The sequence below is a fragment of the Rhopalosiphum maidis genome, chromosome 3, assembly GCF_003676215.2.
Source record: "Rhopalosiphum maidis isolate BTI-1 chromosome 3, ASM367621v3, whole genome shotgun sequence".
Lineage (NCBI taxonomy): Eukaryota > Metazoa > Arthropoda > Insecta > Hemiptera > Aphididae > Rhopalosiphum > Rhopalosiphum maidis.
Window position 1 is genome coordinate 36,538,445 of NC_040879.1, and position 22,756 is coordinate 36,561,200.

The 22,756-nt window shown below is 27.0% G+C and overlaps 1 protein-coding gene and 1 pseudogene across 1 annotated transcript; one reads left to right on the top strand and one right to left on the bottom strand.

Annotated features, from left to right (window-relative positions):
* Positions 1-152: 152 nt before the first annotated feature.
* On the top strand, positions 153-9,435 carry LOC113557275 (ribonuclease 3). Its single transcript, XM_026962713.1, has 2 exons — positions 153-525; positions 5,447-9,435. Exon 2 carries the CDS (start codon positions 5,530-5,532, stop codon positions 9,394-9,396), a length of 3,867 nt encoding a protein of 1,288 aa, XP_026818514.1. The 5' UTR covers positions 153-525; positions 5,447-5,529; the 3' UTR covers positions 9,397-9,435.
* LOC113558026 lies at positions 1,173-2,815 on the bottom strand (annotated as a pseudogene).
* Positions 9,436-22,756: the final 13,321 nt, after the last annotated feature.

The following is a 22,756-nucleotide window of genomic DNA, read 5'->3' on the forward strand; positions in this document are numbered from 1 at the left end:
CGTGTATTAATTTGATAACACAGCTCGAGTATACAATAATAATGCGCCGTTGTATCGAACACACTGTACAATCGTATGTTAAAAACAAAATCACACCGGAACTTAACGATTTGTTATAAATTTTCTTGTTTTGTATAAATTTGCGACACCACAAGCCGCAAAAAATTATTGTCTATCAATTGTCAATGTATCGCGTTTCCGATATACGTTACGTGAGAATCTACGAATAATTTATTAAATTTTACATTATTTATCTTTAAATAATTGTTACTTTCGAGTGCACCTAACCTCCTCCAGGTGTTTATTCGAAACTAAATACTGATATCACTATTCGGTATAAGTGGTTTACAAACTGATGTCGAACAAGTGCGATTTCGGTCATATCAGTTCATTTCTCGTTTGATTTCAATAATTGTTCAATAATAGTTTCGTTATTAAGAATACCTTCGGCCTACTTCTTACGGAATAGCTTTAACTGCGTTTCAAATGTACAATATACATCAATAATATTGGAAGATGATGAGTGTAAGTATTTTCACAAACAATGATTCGCGTGTACAGAGTTATCCATGAGGATTTACCAATTTGAACTGGTGTATAGGGTAATACATATTCCAATACTCCACCGTTTTAAATTAGTAAGTCTTCATGAAGCACAGTGTTTATTCACTAACTCTTATGATTGGTATTAGTTAAAGTTAGGCATTTTATTTTATTATATATTATACATTCAAAGAAAAATGTTAATTTCGATGAAATTTGTAAAACTTAGATTTGGATATGACCGTATTTAAATTGTATGAAATACCTACACATTTTATTGATATATTTATTTCTAATGTCAAATACTATTTGTGTTTAATGTTTAATGTGATCTGAGCTAATAATAAGTTTATATATATTCATATCAATTACAAATTAACATTAAAATGATTTGAATCATTGATAGTAGGTATGAAGTATTTTATGGGCTTATCAACATTTAATTAGTATATTATTTAGATCATATACTCTGGATAGAGCTATAGCCTATATCATGTATAGTCCGTGTTTGAAGCAGAAACGTTCGAGACTGATGTACTTATTACACATGCGTGAAAAATGAACTAGATCGCGCGGGATGGGGTAGTATATTACTTTATGGGTAGGAACTAGGAGTGTGTGATTAGGTATTAATCAGAAAATAATTCTAAACATTTTGAAAGTAAATTTGCTCTTTCACTGCCACAAAAACTGTTAATTAAAAAATAACTTAGCGGTACCTTCCAATGACCATTTACAGAAACTGCTAAAAAGATTAAAGCATTTGTAGCTTCTTTTGCATTATCCTGGTATACATCATTACCAGTACCTAAGTCAACACAACTATAAAAATTGTTATTTATGTATGATACCTGCTTCCGAATAGCCATTTCATCTATGACTATATTAGAATTTAGAACTTGCAAGGTTATTGTTTGGAAAGCTTCACTAATAAACCCAGGTTCACCATTTACTACACAATACCACTTACATATTGTTGTTGGGTGGGGCAATACATTTTTAAAGGTTTTCCTCACAAAATAGTAGACTTTTGAAGAATAAAATTGTAGTGTGAGAGCAAAACTATGTTTAGCTGGGCTATACTTTGAATTCTTAGCTTTTAAACCTCAATTTATAGTTTAACAAAATCATTTGTTGTATCCTACATAAAATAAAATACAAATAAAAAATAATAATATATGAGCTAGGATTGTTTAACTTTGATAACATTTTATAGAGCAGGATTTCTTAACTTTTTTGATATCATGGAACACCAAACAGAAACACTGTTATAAAGATAACACAATAATAGCTAAAATAAAAAGTAAAATTAATTAGTTAACAATATCCTTGTCGAAAATTACCAAAATATTATCATAGACCTCTTCATTTAAACAATTTTTTGTTTTAAATGACTCATTAGTAATTTTAATGATGATAACTTTTTTTTTGTAGCAAAGTCAGGTGTCTTTAATTCATCAACAAAACGTTTTTATCATTTTGGAGTTTCTGCAACAACAAAAATTAAATATATATTATTTATAAGTAACATAATTATTAACTTTATGATTTACCTTGCAGTTCAGGAGTAGACAGAAGACTTAAAACTGTTTGAGTTGACTCATTAATTTCGGACTAACATTTACAGTTTCAGATATCGATGGCTGAATTGTCAATTCATCATTTTCCTATTGTTTTATGTTCAGATCTATTTAACATAAATAATGTACACTTTAAAATAGTATAAAAAAAAATCTAAATAAGGGGTAGATACTTACAGTTGAAAAAATGGTCATATGATTTTTCCCTTTTAATTACTTTATAGAAATCATATCTAATTTTAATCGAAAGCCAGATTTATTATAACAGGATTCATCAAAATGTCAGGAACATAACTTTCGATATGGCAAATACTCATCAGCTTCTACATCACAAGCATTCAACCACACATTTCTTTTCTCTTCATTTGTTAGAAATCTAAAAATTTAAATATGTTTTTAATGAATTAGTTCCTAGCAATTGATAAAAAAAATAAAAAGTGTATCAAGTTATTCTACACTATCAAATATATGAAAATAAATAAGCTATTAACATATTTTATACCATAAAATACTAATTACTATTTACTAATAATAATAAGTAATAATAAGCTATTTGGGCCCTGCAGTAATAAAAGTAAAAACTAAATAATAATACTAAAGCATGCTTACCGATGCAATTTAAGATCAGGTACTTTAACTGGCGACTGTAGACTTAAAATACAACATTTGTGTGACTTTCCAAGTTTATTCATTTTCACAGTCTAGTAAAGAAACTCAAGTCAAACACTCAATGGAAAATAGAAATTATATTACTGTATATTTTGTCATGATGAATAATGATTAAGACAACATCATCACATCACAACGGTCATATTATTTTGTTTTTTGTGTATTCATCAGTAATGACTTATCATAAAACAGGTTTGCGCATGCGCAGTGGTGAATTTGGGCCCGAACTGCTATGCTTCAAGATTTTAAATCATAACTCTATCCAATTTATATGACCTGAGGTATATTAAGTACTAATTAATTACTAATAACAATTTAGTAATAATATTATTTACTATAAAGAATAGTAAAGAAAAAATCTAACTATAAAATAAATTATTCAAATTATTATCATTATAATTGTTTTTTTATATTATAAATAATAAAAATGACTTAATTGATTTAAATTAAACAATATCTGCAAACATATCAATATTAAAAGATCAATTTACCTATTCAGTTACTATAATGATAAATTTCATAAAATTATCAGTCGTACTTAAATTCTAGATTTATCTATCTTTTAATTTTAATATTAATTTTTTAAATTTTAAATTTTATTTATTTATAATTGATAAATAGATTATAAATTAAATAATTCTATTATTTTGAAAATAGTTTAAATGGATTTATATTCTGTGAAAATTTATTCATGTTTTGACTTTTACTTACTTGCACAGTTAGAAACTATTTCTGAATGTTTTATACTTTACTCTGTGTTAAATTAAATTAATTTTTATTCATATTATTAATTTATAAATCATTTATGTATCTAATAGTTATTTAATAATTTAGTAGTTAGGAATAATAGTATAATACTATAATACTCGGAATAATGGTTTTCTGGTTAATGGTTTTAACAGTTTTTTAGCTATCTTGTAGTATACGCTCTACCATAGATTACAGTCAACCTGCAATTATGGAACGCTTGTTGTATGTGCTCTACTACCTAATTTATATCTTGATTATTGACAAATTTAACACATTTCTGGGAGATATGGAACAAGTATTTTATTTTATTTTATTTTTATTTTTTCTAATTATTTTTATACTTATGATTATTAATGATAATGAAATAAATGACGTAACAATGATAATATAAAATAATTTTTAATAATATATTACTTATTTGTAAGAGTTTTGTTTGTTATTAAAATACCTTTAACATTGTGCGTTTACTACGAGAATATATTGTCTAAAATCAAAATATGGTTGTTGAATGGTAATGTTAAAACACGGTAGAGTGCAACAAATGGTAGAGCACATATTGCTGGTACAGCACATACAACGAGATAGCTAGTTTTTTTAAAATTTAATTAGTTTAAGTTTAAAGTTTTTTTTTATAGTATGAAAACATATTTTTTAAGTAGGTACCTTACTATAAAAAATATCCTCAAAAATTAATTATTAGCAAACATGATTTATATTTTATAAATATACCTAATAAAAAATATGTTAATAATGTAATCATATATACTAAGATCTAAGAGAACATATTATATTATCAATTAAATTGTTTATCAAGTTGATTTTTTTCTACTATAGCCTTAATTCTAAGCATAATTAATTAGTTAATTATAAATATATAATATAACATACTTAATTATCCATTGTGTAATTGTATTTATTGTAATTAATTAATGTGTTATATAATTGTTATTAATAATAATTAAAATGATCCTTTGGTTTTTTGCCTGGTTTTGGTGAGTACATTAGTCAAAACTATAAAAGTATAATAATATCTGTGGTAAATGGTAATGTTCACGATTAATATTAAAAATATGTTATTATTATCCATATTGCCATTTTTGTATTATCGCATTATAATATCTATCTTAGTCACTTGACTTGCATTTTTCAAAACTATTAATTAATTTCAATTAAGTTAGTTACTTCAATATGTTAACATTATGTAATATTATTTGCAGGTCATTTATTACAATTTTGTATGAAATACAAAAATATTAATTATACAAAATATATCGTTTTTAAATTCAAGCAAAATTGTGTTAATGATCTTTAAAATAATATTATATTCAATTAATTAAAAAATAGAACTGTATAATTAATATACTATGCATTCACATTAATGAACATTGGAGTATTAAAACAAGTGCTAGAAATATTTAGTAGTGTATAATTAGGTAGTTCAGTATTATTTATTAACCCGTGCCAAGAAAACACAATATGATAAAAAAAAATTGAAGGGGGAAGTTTAATCTTAATTTTTTTTTTAACACTAATAACAATTGATTTCTATTAATAAAAGGATACCATTGATAAATTGGAAATTGGATAAATGTTATATTAAGATATGCTTAAGAAACAACTGCAAAATAAATACAAGATAATACACCATAATTTAAAGTTAATGTTTTTTAATAATTTTTTAAATATAAAATAGAAGTTTCCATTTGAAAATTATGAGTTTATTTAGAATTACATTTTTATAGTAAATAGAAAAACTATTATAACATAGTTTTGTATTTTTTTCATTTAAAAATATCTAATCATAAATGTAAAATTAATAAAATTGAATTTAAATTGTCAATGAAAAAAATAATTTTAAATTTATACAAGTAATTTTAATTTATTATTATGAAACTTTTTTTCAGGCTCAATTGTTATGAAGGATTAAGAAAATTATTTCTATAGCTTACATAGGAATACACCATCATTGTATAACCATTTTATAGCAATGGAGGGTTCGTACCAGCCTTCATCTAATTACCAGCAAAACCAATCGACGACTTATAGTCAAAGTTCATATAATAACGGATTTAATATTCAGCTAGCAAAAGAAAATGGTACAAACAATTACTATAATAGCACACCTTTAACTGCTCCATTTGCTTATAATAATGCTAATGTTCCTTACAATATGGGATACAATATAATGACTCCAAATATGCCATATACTAATGAATCTTTGGTTTCATCAACAAGCTCTTCAAATATTAATTATAACAATAGTAGTTATATACCTTCAACAGTGTATCCATATAGTAATATACCTCAACCTCAACAACCACAGATAACTGGATATTTCAGTAATGAATCATTAACAGATGTAACAAAAAAAACATTTCCCAATGAATACATACAATCTTCATCAAATAGTATAATGTATAATGATAAATATACAACTAATATTCCCGTACATATCAACCAACCTGACACTTATAAAGCACCAGTAAATAACAAACAATATTTATCATCTAATCAAGCTTGTAATGATGTAAAAGAATCAAAAAAAAAAGATGAATGGTTTGATTTGACATCTAAATTTTTGAATAATAGTGTAAAAAGTACTAATAGAAAACCTTCATCAACATCAAACCATACTCCTAGTATTTCAAAACGTTCTCGCCGTTCTTCATCTCCGAAATCTCGTAATATTAGTAGGGAAAAAAGTGTTAAAAGTACGAAAGCAAGTGAAGATATGTCTAGTGAAGTGTCTGAAATGAAAAAATTATCTAATATGTCTATTCAACAAATAATTGACTATGAAAAAAAAAAGTGGAGCAAATCAGCACCAACAGATGTATATTACAAAAAACCTGATGACAATTCAAAAATTACTTTTGGAAATAATATCGCACTAAGTGTATGTGATGAATTTGAAAAGACTTTAGGAAAACGTGTTTCTAGTATTAATGAAAATAAACCAGTTATTTGTAAACCTCGTAAAGTCAATGTTAATGTTCATAAACATAAACATAAATGTTCAGGTAATAATGGTTCTAGTACGTCTGATGATGATGATGATGACGATGATGATGATGATGATGATTACTATGAAAAAGAAAATTCTACACTTAAAGAGCTCGATAGAAAATGTTCACATCCAGATAGACTTCACTCAGAATTATGGTATAATGAGGTTGGAGAAATGAATGATGGTCCAATGTGTAAATGTAGTGTTAAATCGCAAAGATCTGGTATACGGCATAATATTTATGTTGGAGAAGGTCCCTTTGAACCTTGTTTACCAAATTCAAATAATAGTGACAAATTATTTCATTATAGAATTACTATTACTCCACCAACAAATTTTTTACTAAAGAGCCCTACAGTTATTGAATATAAAGGAAATAAATATACTTTTGAAGGCTTTTCATTACTATCTCACTACCCTATTCCTATTTTACCCACTTGTAAAGTTATTCGTTTCAACACTAATTATGCAATATTATACATAGAAGAAAAGATTCCAGATAACTTTATAGTGAAGGAGTTGCAATTATTTTATGATTATTTATTTAAAGATATTTTGGAATTAGTTGATTTAGATTTGCATGGTGTAGGTAATAAAGATGGATGTCCTCAATTTCATTTCATGCCTCGCTTTGTAAGAGATTTGCTTGGTAATGGCAAAGAAGTACTTTCTATGAATGAAGTTCTTAAATATCTATTAAATAGCAACAAATTACTTTTTGAAGAAAACTCTTTATCTGCTTTAAAAAATATGCCTATGAATGAATGGCAAAATATAGTAGATGAATACAAAGGCATGATAGTTACAAACCCTAGAACTAAACCATTTTCGATACGTGTTGATCAGTTAGATAGAGATACTGTTAATGAAGGTAATGAAAAAAAAGTAAACAATGATTATCCAGTTTTGGTACATTTTGGTATTCGGCCACCTCAACTTAGTTATGCTGGTAACCCAGATTATCAAAAAGGCTGGCGTGATTATGTGAAATTTAGACATCTTCTAGCAAATATGCCCAAACCATCATTCGAAGATAAAAGAAAACTGGAAATGAAAGAAAGATCTTTACAAGAAATGAGATCCCATAATAAAATGAAACGTGGAGTGACTGCTGCAGTTTCTAGTAAAGGATTTTATAAAACTGGACTCATGTGTGATATTGTTCAACACGCAATGCTTTTACCAGTACTTGTGTGCCATTTTAGATTCCATAAATCTTTGGAATACTTAGAAGATACTATAGAATATAAATTTAAGAACAAATATTTACTTCAACTTGCATTAACTCATCCTTCATATAGAGAAAATTTTGGTACTAATCCCGATCATGCAAGAAATACTCTTACCAATTGTGGTATAAGACAACCAGAATATGGAGATAGGCGTATTCATTATATGAACACAAGAAAAAGAGGTATAAATACATTAATCAATATAATGTCACGGTTTGGTAAAAAATCAGAAATGGAATCAAATATAATGCACAATGAGCGTCTAGAATTTTTGGGGGACGCTGTTGTTGAGTTTGTGTCTTCTATTCATTTATTTAATATGTTTCCAGACATTGAAGAAGGAGGATTAGCCACATTTCGAGCAGCTATTGTTCAAAATCAACATCTTGCTGTTTTGGCAAAGACTTTGAAGTTAGATGATTATATGCTATATGCTCATGGCTCTGATTTATGTCATGATTCTGAGCTAAAGCATGCAATGGCTAATTGTTTTGAAGCTTTGATGGGTGCTCTGTTTTTAGATGGTGGTATTGATGTAGCTGATCGTGTGTTTGGAAAAACATTTTATAGGGATTCACCAGAATATCTCGATATTTGGGTAAACTATCCCAAACATCCCTTGCAACAACAAGAACCTGAAGGTGATCGTAAATGGATTAAAAAACTACCATTACTTCAAAAACTAACAAACTTTGAAGACTCTATAGGCATAAAATTTACCCATATAAGATTATTAGCTAGAGCATTTACTGACAGAAGTGTGGGTTTCACAAATTTAACACTTGGTTCAAATCAACGACTTGAGTTTTTGGGGGATACTGTTTTACAATTAATAGCTTCAGATTATTTGTACAAATATTTTCCAGAACATCATGAAGGTCACTTATCTCTCCTTCGGAGTTCTTTAGTAAACAATCGAACTCAATCTGTAGTATGTGACGATTTAGGTATGGTCAGTTATGCATTATATGCAAATCCAAAAGCTGAATTAAAAACAAAAGATAGAGCTGATTTGTTAGAAGCATTTCTTGGAGCTTTATATATTGATAAAGGCCTAACATTCTGTCAAGCATTCTGTAATATATGTTTCTTCCCTCGTCTACATGATTTTATTCTAAAACAAGACTGGAATGACCCAAAATCTAAACTACAGCAATGTTGTCTAACATTACGATCAGTTGATGGTGGTGAACCTGATATACCAGTGTATAAAGTGATAGAATGTATGGGACCAACTAATGGTCGAAAATATACAGTTGCTGTTTACTTTAAAAGTGTGAGGTTGTCACAGGCTACTGGCCATAGTATACAACGAGCTGAAATGAATGCTGCCAATAGTGCATTAGAAGTATCTAAAGATTTATTCCCACAGTTGGATCATCAAAGACGTGCTATATCAAGAAGCTTACGTCATCAGTGTTCAGATGGTCAAGCAAACATTGATGACATAATTAAGTTAATAGAATCCAATTCAACCAAAAATGAATCGGATATGAGTGATTTGGATTTGGCTAAAAGAAAACTCCATAGAAAACTATTAGCGGTATTATGTGCTAATAAAAATACTGATATAGATCATTATTCAGAACCAGAAAAAAAAAAGAAAAAAAAATGAAGACAATTTTTACGCTTTCACATTTATATGTAATGTATTATTTTTATCTAATATATTTTAAGACAAAATGTGATGGAATAATTATATTTTAAATTCATTTTAATAACAACTGTGTTAGCAAGTTAATTATTAAAGGCTGTACATGTATTTTACATTAATATGATTACATTTATTTCAGTACTGTTTGGTATAACAGAATTATCTTTTTTAAATTTTATTTAATTGTTGCATAAGTTTAGCTTAACTATAATCTAACCAGATTATTTTTATACCAATCAAATTCATCAATTTTATAATTAAATTTTGAATAATTAATCATTAAATTGATGAATTTGATATTAGCATATTAGGTGCCAGTTTTAAAATGTGCCTTCTAATATAGTTTATATACTGTATTGACAATATACTGAATTAAAATTATTACCATAATGACTATAAACAGTAAAAATAATTTATTTAAGGTATGTAATTATTACACAATTACAATTAATATACAATAATAATATATAGATATAATATACAATATACATAATATATAATTTACTCAGTTTTTTAAATTTTATTTTGCTCTATTTAGTTAAATAAATTTAATGTTAAATATTTATGATTTTATTTATCAAGTTCTGTCAAGGGTAATTAACATCTTTTTTAATGTATAAGTTCTAAAAAAAATTATATTTAGAACTATTATAGCAATAAATAATTTAAAATGTTCATTTTCAACATAATACTAATAGCATTGAAATGAATATACAAGTTTGGCCATGACATTTTCTAATATTATCTATACGACTTTATGGCTAATGGAAAATAATATTTCACCTTACATTTATATAAACTTTACTTTGTTTCCTACATATTATTGTTATACTAATTATTTTTCTAGCCTTTGTTTTATTGCACATTTTATATAATTGACTGAAATAAAAATACTTGGATATTTTTGTGTTAATGCTTTTTTTATGTATTTAATATAATAATAATTGATTATATGAATATTAATATTTTACTAGATATTTGCATTTTTCTTTATTATTCACTGTAGGTATATAAAAAAAATATTGAAAACATGTACCTAAATAATTATTTTTTCTTGTTTTGATACCTACTTTTAATGATAATACAAAATGTTTATATATGTATAAGTGTCATATTGTAAAAATAAAATAATTATTTGTTCATGTCTTTTGATATAATTAATATTATTATTCTACTAGGCTTATACATAAGTTAATATTATGGCATTATGTTCACCATATTTATTTTTATTTTTTCACAATTGTGTGATAAATTGTTATGCCTTATAGAATGTATTCTCAAACACCAGTACTGTGTAATATTTATTGTATTTGTACAACTCAAAAATATATACAATAACAATTTTATTAGAGTTTTTTTTTCTGTAGAACAGCTAGATATAAGGGATATTACTAAAGATCAGAATTTTATGCATTTAAGCAAATGCTTCATATTGAGTGTATATACTTATACAGGGTTTGAAATTTGGCCGATTCAGACCCAACTGATTCCATAGACAAAATTTAATTTTGCATATTTGGAGGGTTAGGACATACTTTTTCTTAAGTGCATATAATGTATATATTTTTAACAATCTTAGTAAATAATCAAACTATTTCATGTTTTTATTTTGGAAATTGGAATTTTTAAATACTGCCATACTGGCAAAAAAAAATTACTGTTAACACGGTATAAAATTTTATCTTCTCTAGTTTGATACTGTGTTGATTTAAAAAAAAAATTATATTAATTTATTAGTTACACTGCAATGTTATATTTTATTTGTTTAAGGGATTACTACACCATCATTTGTTATCTCTGTCTATCTCCCACATAATATAAGGAAAATGATACTCCGTATTTCCACGATTACGACTCTCTGGTTCAGTTTAGGGCAAAAGCACCTATTATATATTTTACAAAGAAGAGTATTTCCTGTGCATTGACCGGATTGATTTTTAATATTTACATTTTTTATAAATATAAGCATGTTTTAATTTAGAATAATTTCAACTATTTTTAACCATTAATAATTTATTAGTTACCTTTATAAAAAATATAGAAAGTATGAATGGTTAGTTTAGTTTTAATACTTAATCTATCCATAAATTATAGATAATATTTATAATAATATTAACGAACAAAAGTATATGAAACATTATGTTAATTTAACACTATTAGTTAATTTGTAATTTTGTACAGTAAAACCCATATAAGAAGAACGAAAAATATTTAATTTTATTCTCTTGTGCATATGAAAAATATTGTTGAGTTATTAATTTAAATTGTGTACATTATATATTTTATTATATGAGCTGTAGGTACATGATTAGATAATTTCTAAATTTGTTTTTGACATTATTATTTTAATAAATATATAATAATTTAATCTTAAGAAATTACATTTATATATATTATAGAAAATACTACTATTACTATACTTCTATAACTATAGAAAATGAGATATCAAAATATCTAATGTTATAGCGGTATAGAAAAGATTAGAACAAATTTATTGATGTTCCTTCCACAATTAATAAAATATTTTATAAACTAAAGTTAGTCAATACTGGTACAGGCGCGGATACAAGGCGGGGAGCATGAGAGCGTTGCCCCCTCCCCCAATGTCACAAAAAAAATCAATTTACTTTATTAAAAAAATTTCATTGTCCAACGATGAAAAAAATTATATTTTTTTATAGTTTAGGATCTTATATTTAGTTTTTATTTACATTAAATAATAATAAATAGGTACATTGTTTAGCATTAGCGGATAGTTTTATTTATAATTCTGTAATTTCCAATTGTGCTGGCTGATGACGCGACGGATGCCGAATGAAGTATAATATCGTAATCGCCTGCATTTTTGTATACCTATCATAATTAATATTTTCATTCTCTATCATTCTATTCTGTGCAACTGCCAACTGCCAACTTTTGTTCGACGATATCTAAAAATGGTATGTAATTTGTATATTTTAGTTTCTTATATTTCTTTTTCATTTGATAAGTAGAGCATTGCAAATATTAATACGATAATTTTTTTTAGATTATTGTATATTTATAAAAGTTACTAAATGTTTATAGTTTTATACGGTATAAAGTTACAAAAAATTGTAAAGTTAGTTATAAACTACGGGGATGCTAAGGGGTGCTGAGCACCCTCAGCTTTACATTAAGCACCTCCAAGTTCCACGTCTTTGTAATTTCAAATATCTATAGTTTTAACAATGTAGTTTTATTTTTTAAAATTTTTTTATTATTTATTTATTTTTTTTATCTTGCATACTGATTAATAAAATGCATTGACTTATTAACTTGTTAATAAGTCAATGATAAAATGTATATTATAGTGACATTGTGTGTTCAATTCATTAATCATTTAGTCATAAAAAACAATTATTAATAATTTAGAGTTTAGGTTTTCAAATTAAAATCTTTAGATGGCCAAAGCTATTAATCATTTTGTGAATATGGATTATGAAAATAGTTAACATTTTATTCAGCATTATAAGGTACATATTAGATAATTTATTAAGTATCCAACGTAATAAAATTATTACTTTTTAGAAAATTTAAAAATATTCTATGATTTTAGGACACAATAAATTCAAACACAGAGTGCATAAAAAACAGAAATGCATCAAAAACAGTTTAAAAAATAGTTTAGATGATATAATAAAAAATACTAAATAAAGAAGTATTTCCAAATGTATAAAAGTTAATGCTGATTGCATTAACCATACTTGTCAGTTCTGCGACATGCGAACGAAGTTTTTCCTCAATGAGGAGTTTGAAAAATTAGTTGCGAAGCAATATGTTACAGCAGAGTTATACTAATTAGTAATTTAAGTATCATAAATAGGGCCTGGAAGTTCAAACTATCAAAATATGCTTTAAATGTGTACTTTTTTGTTATTTTTACTTTAAGTTTTTGATATAAATAATATTTAATAGACGGGGAAAAATATGCACAATTTTAATATTGTATTATACATTATATTTACTATGGTATAATATACTATATTTACTTTAAGAATTAAAAGTTACAACTAGGGATTTTGAATATTTTGATAGATTTTCAAATACAAATGAACGACAATTATCAGCCTGATCAAGCAACGACCTTTAGTTTAAGTCAGGTTTTTATTTTATATTGGCAACGTTTTTATAAGGACATATTTTTTCTGTATTTTTCAATAAATATATTTTGAAATATACTCAAATATACTAAGTCCGACATTATCATAAAATATTAATAAAAAATAACACTAAAATGCAATTTTATTTTAAAGAATGCATATATTTTTAAAAAACATTAAAATATGCGAAATATTTACATTAAAATTTTATTTTTGAACTCGTTAGATTGTGATTCAAATTGTTGTCCCATCCAGAAATTTTTTGATGCACTCAGTAAAAAAATGCAAATGCATGAACTTCCGGGCTCTAATCATAAATATTGAGAGAAACCTAATGGCATTGTTTCTAAAGAAATATTAAACAAATTTACAAATATTGATAGAAAATTATGTTTGACACTTAAGAATGTAATATAATTAAAATAATCAAATAGGTACTATAGAAAAAAAATTAATTGTGTCATATTTTTTTTCCAAAAATAAAAAAATAAGATTATAGTTTAATCTTAATATTGGGATTATGTAAAGATTAGTGGAGTGGGGAGCATAGCTCCCCACGGCTTTTTAAGCAATTCAAAATTGTAGCACCCACACGATTTGAACTCCAGTTGCGCCACTGTTTTTACCATATAAATATTACAAATATTTCAATCATAGCCTATAGGCCTATTAACTAGTTAATAATTACTTATTATTACAAAAATTATCCACCCTACCTAATAACATTAATATCTGGAATCTTTAATAATATTTTTAATTATCAAAGTTTGATATATACAATTAGTATTATAAGTATCATAACATTTATAAGTAATTTTATTACAGTGATTTTTGAAGGATATCACAACATTAAATTAAAAAAAAATGATTATTCAACGAGATAATGAGTTGATGAATAGCCGCGTGACATCATAGAGCTGACTGAGTAGTTTGATTTACACAATTATTTTAATAACTTAAATTAGTATTTCTGAATTTGTTTTCATAATCCTAAGTATATTCATGTGCTTAAGACGATGGTGTGATTTAAAATTAAATATATCTTGTTGTTGCATACATATAATAAATTATAATTTAATAAAATTATTGAGTTCGCGACTCGCGTTGTATAACCACGCAAACCAAATATTTTCATTATTATTTAATGCCTGTATCTCATTGAATAATTAGTGTTTAGGTGTGAGACCCACGCCATATTATATAATATAATAGATGTATTTTAGTCAACTTTTTTCACACACTGACAATATCAAATATTTTGATTTTTTTGAATATTTCAAATCAAATTATTAATCAAAATCAATTAATCATTTTATTATCTATCATTATTCGCAGGCACAATCGTCACAGAAAATGAATTAAAAAGAACTATAAATTCATATTTTTTACCTGTTAAAAAACAGTTTTTAGAAATTGATAAAAATATTACTAACGTCAACTCAAATACCACAAACTTTTTACTTAACTGATATAGGTCAATATATTAGAAAGACTATTGATGATTATACAAAATGTCAGCTTCTTGAAAATTCTTGGATGACACCTAAATATTATTTATTTCCTTATTCGAAATATATAAAAGGAGGAAAGTAGATACGCCGGAATGTTGGTCAACAATATTCTTTTAATTGGTTAGTATTTTCTATATCAAAGCAGGGATTATTTTGTAAATATTTTTCAATTTTTAACAACTCGCACAAAGGTGGTTTTCAAAAAAAACGTAAATTTACTGAAATTGTTTACACAACCACTTATAAAATTTGCAAAAATGTTAGACAAAACGAGAGATTTAATATATCATGAACGAACAGGGTACTACAAGGAATCCATAGAATTTGGTAAAAGTTTTTTAAAAACTTATCATAATCCTAACTTAGAAGTACTTAATTTACTAAATACTAAACGTTTGGCAGAAGTTAATGAGAATGGAATTCGTCTGATTCTAATAGTCGAAAGTATAATATTTTTAGGCAGACAAAACATTTCACTAGGGGGACATAGAGATGACGGTATATTTTAAAGAAAAATTCAATTAATACCAATGACCAAAATACTTCTTTAAATGAAGGCAATTTTTAGAGAACTATTACAATTTCGTGTTAAATCAGGTGACAGTATTCTTTTGACCATTTTGGTAACTCTTCCAATAAACAATGCAAGTGCTAAGAGGACGTTTTCCACACTACGAAGACTCAAAACATGACTGAGATTATTCACCGTGATATTGACGTAAACGTCACCAAAGTCATTGACAGATTTTCAAAAACAAAAAGAAAATTAGATTTTGATTTATAATTATTAATATATTGGTCAATTAGTATTCAATATTTTTTTAATTGTTTTTAAATAAAGAGTGATCTTTTCAATGTATCTACCTAGTTTTTTTTTTAAATTTTAGTTTTAAGTTAATTCCTTTAAAATTTAAAGAAATATTTATAGTAATAGCATTGATTATGTATATAATATAATTAAAATAATAAAAAATATACAGAGTGTCCCATTGCGATATCTCCTAAAATAATGGAGATATCATAATTCTGGTTTTTTAATAAGATTCACAGGGATAAGAACTACAAATATTTCATGTTTTAATTTATTTTTATGTTTTGATAAAAAAGTTAAATAATTAATAAAAATGGCTATCTTCAGCCATTTTGTAGAGTTTTTTTTCTGAAAATATTGACTTTTTAACATTTTAATTTCATCAATTTCCTGATTTTTAATATTTTTTCTAGTTTCGAAAAAACTGCGAAATTATTATTATGTCTTGCCAAAAAAATGGGACAAGATAATAATATCAAAATATTAAATTAGGTATTTTAATTGTGGACTATGCCATACTCAAATTACCAACAAACCATAAAATATTAACTATTACGTATTTATACGTTGGCGGACAAAACACCTTATTTTTTTACTAAATTCAAAGTAAACAAAATACATTTGTTTTATCTATTTATCATAATTGTTATAATATAACCATATTTAATACTAGGTATAACAAAAATGTACATATTGATATTTTGTACAATAGTTATTAACTTTATTTAAAAATTTAACAATGTTGAAGAAATAAAATATGACGTTTATTGTGAGCCACGCTGAAACCCGTTCGCCAGCCGTACGAGCACGCGGGTCACATGTTTGATACAATGATACCACTATGGCACTATCGTATTAAATAATTCGCAGTTTTTTCGTAACTAGAAAAAATATTAAAAATCAAGAAATTGATGAAATTAAAATAATCAAATAAAAAATACATTTTTTAACTTTTTTACCAAAAAATAAAAATAAATTAAAACATGAAATATTTGTAGTCCTTGTACCTGTGAATCTTAGTAAAAAAACAATGGCAATGGCTAAATTCTCGCGGGACACTCTGTATATATTGTATATATAATGGATGATGGTAATAATTTTAATATAATAATAGAATTATTGAACAATATATATATATATTGTTAATATTAATAACCTTTAATATTTACTCTGGATCCGCGCCTGTATACTGGTATAGCACAATCACAACTCGATCGACTCGATTACATAAAATATAAAATAGATGTTGTATAGGTTCCTACTACATTGGTGACAAAACAGAATAATAAAGATAAAAAAATAATAAACAAGACATTTGTGTACGACCTGATAGCAGGCGTTGGCGATGACAGTGGCTGTTGTTGCCGTTGTCCCGGCACGTCGATGGAACAGCAAGCAGGGCAGGGACTGACCAGAGTACCAGACAGCGACATTCCACTGAACGTCGGTTGGACAACTCGGGTTAACGATCGCGTGCACGTACTGCGTACGGGGGGGTTTTACACGGCAAAACTTGTATCGCGGACACGAGATTTAGATCATTGAACGCTATTGACTGGATTCCGGCGTTAAACAATATATAATATACGACGAAAATAACAATTAACCGAGTTCGCGCCACGTTAAACAAACGGAAAGCACTTGGTCGCGAACGGCCTCGGTCGATGATTCGGACGGGCGATGACACGAAGCGAATAAGGCTATTTGCTTGGCGCAAAAGTCAGAACAAAAAAGAAAACTAATAGGTCATGGACACGGAAAGTGTGCAACACGTCGATGAGCGCGAGAGTTCGGATTCGCGCAAATCAAAGACGGAATATGGCGATGGCGCAACGGTTTTGCAACGACGAACGAAGACAATAAAGGGACTGCTCCGCTAGACGAGCGGAAAAAGACAAAAGACGCGGCGACGGCAGACACCAGCGGTCATCGGTTAGACCGTGACGGTATACGGTCCCCCTCCGGAGGAACAAAGTTTACATGGTGCGGTGTGTACTGTAGATCGCCAGGGTGGCAAACGTTACGACGCAGGACTTGTCGCCGCACCAAATTAAAATATTAATGTAAGTGTATCCAACAGTATTATATACCTAGCTTTAAGTTTAAGTGCTAAACTTATTAAGAGGACGTAGTACCCGCATGTGTTTCCTCTGTCTTACACGCGTGCACGAGTCCATAGGCGCAATTAAAGGGGGCTAGGGGGCTTAGCCCCCCCCCCTCACCCAAAAAAAAAAAAAAAACTAATGATTTAACTACACAATACATTGGAGAGAATAATCACTTTTCGTGCAATTGAACACGAATGATTCGATTAGTGCGTCGATAATCACGTAATGCAGCTAACTATGGGTAGTTGGTGGGAAATTTGCATTACTGATGACAATCGATCGGCAAATTTCCGTAAAAATCGTGGGATAGACCATACCGGCGTCATCACAATGTCACATAATACTATTTATGACTCGTAGTTCGTACGTATTTATCAATTTTTATTATCTGTCAGTTCATTTATTTGTGAGAGGTCATTTTCAACAATGTGAAGAATAAACATATACTTAAGATCTACTATGTCTCAAAACCGATTTAGTAATTTGGGTATACTCAGTATAGAAAAAGATATTGTTGTTGACGTTGAAGATATTCTAGATTCTTTTAGTAAAACTGAGAAAAGAATAAAATTATTATTATAGTTACCTAGGTTTAAGAATAATAGTGTATTAAAAATAATATATTATGTGAATTAATATATGTACGTATATATCAATGTATTTTATTAATGGTTTTTTGATAATTCAAAAGCATCATAAAAGTATCCAGTATAGAACTGAGTTACAGCCCTCCCCCAAATTTCAAACCCTATTTGTGCCTATGCGTGTAACATAGCAAATTTTCGTTCACCATTTTCAATGTTCTGTTAGTTTTGATATTAGAGTAAACTGATCTATTATACAATTTAAAGGTAAGATTATTATCCAGGGCCCCGCGTATATTTTATTGATATTATTATTTTTTTTAAGTAAGTTAAGATCTTTTTGAAAATGTACATTTTAAAATAATCGTAACTTACTTACTATACAGTACATATAGTACATACATACGTATAAGTACAAAGCTTAAATCTTAAATAAATTTAGTTAGAACCATTTTTTTTTTTAGTATTAACTATAACTATATTAAATAATGTGTTTTATAGATTTGTAAGTGATTTATAAAAATTTAATTATTCCATTTGAACAATACTCGTTAGTTACTTATATAACCTTTTTTAAATAAATAATAACGAAAACTGTTTTGCATCTTGCACGGAATAGAATCATTCATGTTGTAGTGATAATTAAGACTCCAAAGTGATACACAATATAGTTGAGAATGTTATCTGTGAAATATCGTTTTTATTTTTTTGATATCACTCATGAGAATAAATCCATTATTTTTGTGTTTTTTAAACATGAATAACTGTTTTTGTAATTCTTATATCGAAAAAATAAAAACGACATTTCACAGCCAAAATTCTCCCTTTTATGTGGTGAAAACACATATTTATACATATAAATAAAAAAATTACTATTTAAAATTGCTTCTATACTTCATTGATAGGGTAGCAATAGTGTTTCTGTGCTTCTCCTGGATCCATCACTGGTTCTACATAAGTAGCTTATTATGTATAACTGAAAATTCTAAAGAATACAAATATATAATTATTGTAATATTATAAATATTATATTTATATACAGGGCGATTCTTTAATCATTAAACACTCATTATTTCGTCAAGTAATGACTTTTTTTCAAAATATTTTGTATCATGATTTTCTCAAACAATATGAAATTTTTATTTTTTTCACCCTTTTATTTAATGGTGAAACCACTAGCAACTTTTGATTTTCTAACGATAACCTGTATTTAAAATGTCATAAAATAGTAGGGCTATTTTATTTTAAAATTTTAATATTAAAATAATTATTTTTCATTTAACCATTAATGAGTTATTGCTGCTCAAAGTTGGGTGGTTTGAGGCTTTTAGGTGTTCATCTTACTGGTCATTACAACTGTGGGGCATTGATATAACTACAGATACAAAATTTACCACTACATCGATAGTCGATGACGAGTTTATTATACATATGCAAATAATATGTACCTTTTATATTATCTATTACCCATGTTACTACTGGTCTTAATGAGTGTGTATAATGTCAAAAGAATCACTCTGTCAGTACCTTTATAGTGCCTAACCGATACGGGTGTACGACAGTCGACGGTATTATGTAATATTATAACTTACTAAAAAAAAATGATTTAGATAAATTAATAATTTATTTAACCATGTATTAAACTACAGTGCATCTATATTATAATAATATTTTGTTAGGTTTATATTACAAAAATACAAAATAAGATAGGTACAAGCTATAGGTTATAATGTAATGAGTAAAATTATTTGCAAATAAATTAATTTATAGTCTTGTAGACTGTAGTAGTGTAGTATATTATACCGTATGACCTATGTATAATGTATAAAGTATAAACAAACGTGATTTTGTACATCCCATTCTACCTGATTACTATTACATACCTGTGACTTAATCTTATAAGTAGTAAGTAACCTCTAGTTATGTATACCTACATACTATACCTACCTAATACTAGTGAGTACTACTTATATTTTTCATTGATAATAATAAAATTTAAAAAATAAAAAAAATATATTGTTTGACATTATACAATAATAGTCACATGTTATATTATATCATTGTTTGTGTTTACGGGACTTATGGTGATGGCTTTGGCTTATGAGCTGAGATAACTAGGAAATTTTGTTTGTTGAATTCTTCGCCAGTATCTTCAATAGACAACATTAAAAACATTAATATTAATAACGTAAAAAAAAATTGATATACCGCACTAGTATAAGTGATGGATTTGCGAGCACTCGTTATGCTTGTTATAAGAAGAAACCAAGTCACTCGAAGGATTCGATACACAGAGAACGAAATGTTACTTGGATTAGAGATGTGTGCTGTAAATTTTTACCAACTTTTTGTTACTGTGGTAAATAATGTTTTTAATTATTTATTAATTATATTACGAATAATTTAATATCCATAATATGTAATACAGAACATTTTAGTTTTTTAATGTTATTATAAAAAATAACTAAACTTGACAAGTATACAAAAATAGACGTGATGTATTTACGGGGGGGATATGGGGGATAGATCCCTTTCGTATTTTTTTTTACTGATATGTTTAATAATGTCGTACTTGTACATATATTACAGAAATAGAGAATAAAATTATTAAAAACGCTACATTTTATTATAATATTGTAATATTAAGAATTTAGATATATTATGATTTATGGCCGATGCCTGTAGTCAATACACAACCTACTGCTAAATATGTTTATGATTGAAAACAATTCGTATCATATATCGTAAAATTCCATCAGTCGTCATTATTGTCAGTAACGATCCGGCCATTATCATGTTTTTAATAATAAGCATTTGGTTGCTATTTCAAAACATATTGCAAGACAAAAGCAGAAGGCATGTATTATGTATATATAAATAGGTATTCTATTCTAAACGATAAATTATAGTAACTAAATAGAATACAAATAAAACACATTAACACAGTGTTTCCCAACTGGTGTTCCACGGAACCTAAGGGTTCCGCCAGCCGATGCGAAGGGTTCCGTGAGAAATTTGAGAAAATATATATTAATTAATGATAATTTTGATTTGAATTATGATTTGAACATAGAAAAGCTACAAAAATTATACGGGGTTTCCACAAAACGTTCAAGCTCCTGCAAAGGTTAAGAAGTTGGGAAACACTGCATTAACACATTAACACTAAAATACGAGTTATTACTTATTTTTATAATATTTATTATTGCATTAATTTTTTTTTTTAATCCAGCATAATAATTCATTACTCATTATAAAATGATGACTAGCATCCTTTACCTTCGTGCTCCAGGCCCCCGGCCAAGTATCAAAAAAGGACCCTTCTTTAGTAGCTGTATTGAGGCCCCAAGACTCTTAAGTTTGGAACACTGGCTAGTGCATTATTTTTTACTATTTTTTACTATTGTCCTACATATATATTTGTATATTTATCAATAGGTACTACTATTGTATTATTATGGTTTTTTCCATTTTATAAAAAATTGACTATGAATAATAAATCTTCAAAACAAAAGAATACAGTTTTATTTATTTTTGAGTAGGTATTTATTGATAATGAGTATAAACATGTTCAAAATTTTTGAGAAACGGTGGTGATTTTAAATGTATTCCCCCCACGGAGGGAATTATATGTTTTCCGACGTATATCCCCCTTTGATAAAATCATATTAAATACGTCACTACACACTACACCATATTAATTAAAATTGTTTTTTATTCAACATACATTCCATGATGTTACAGTTTCACTCATTATAGATTTTGTGTTCACGATGTATTCGACTTAACTGTGGACAGTGGCGGCTCTAGGGGAGGGGCCAGGAGGCCATACCCCCCAATCCAAAAAAAATACAGCCGGATTTAATAATAATATAATATGTATAATATGATACGCTTTTATTATTACGGTTTATAATAATATATTATACTAGTATACTAGATATCATTTAATTGTAAATTCTCGTTCGTTGTTATCTTATATTTTTGCGTATTACACTATAGTATGTAGTATTGTAGTATGAAAATGGTTTTCCGATAGGGACTCTCCGATTTTCTATACATATTTCTAATTTGGTTGATTTCTTATCTTTAATATGTTTGACCGTTTGACGACTATCGTGTTCAGACGTTCAGAGTAAAATCGTTTTAATGCTTGACGCTTGTAACTTCATTTTACCACAGTCAT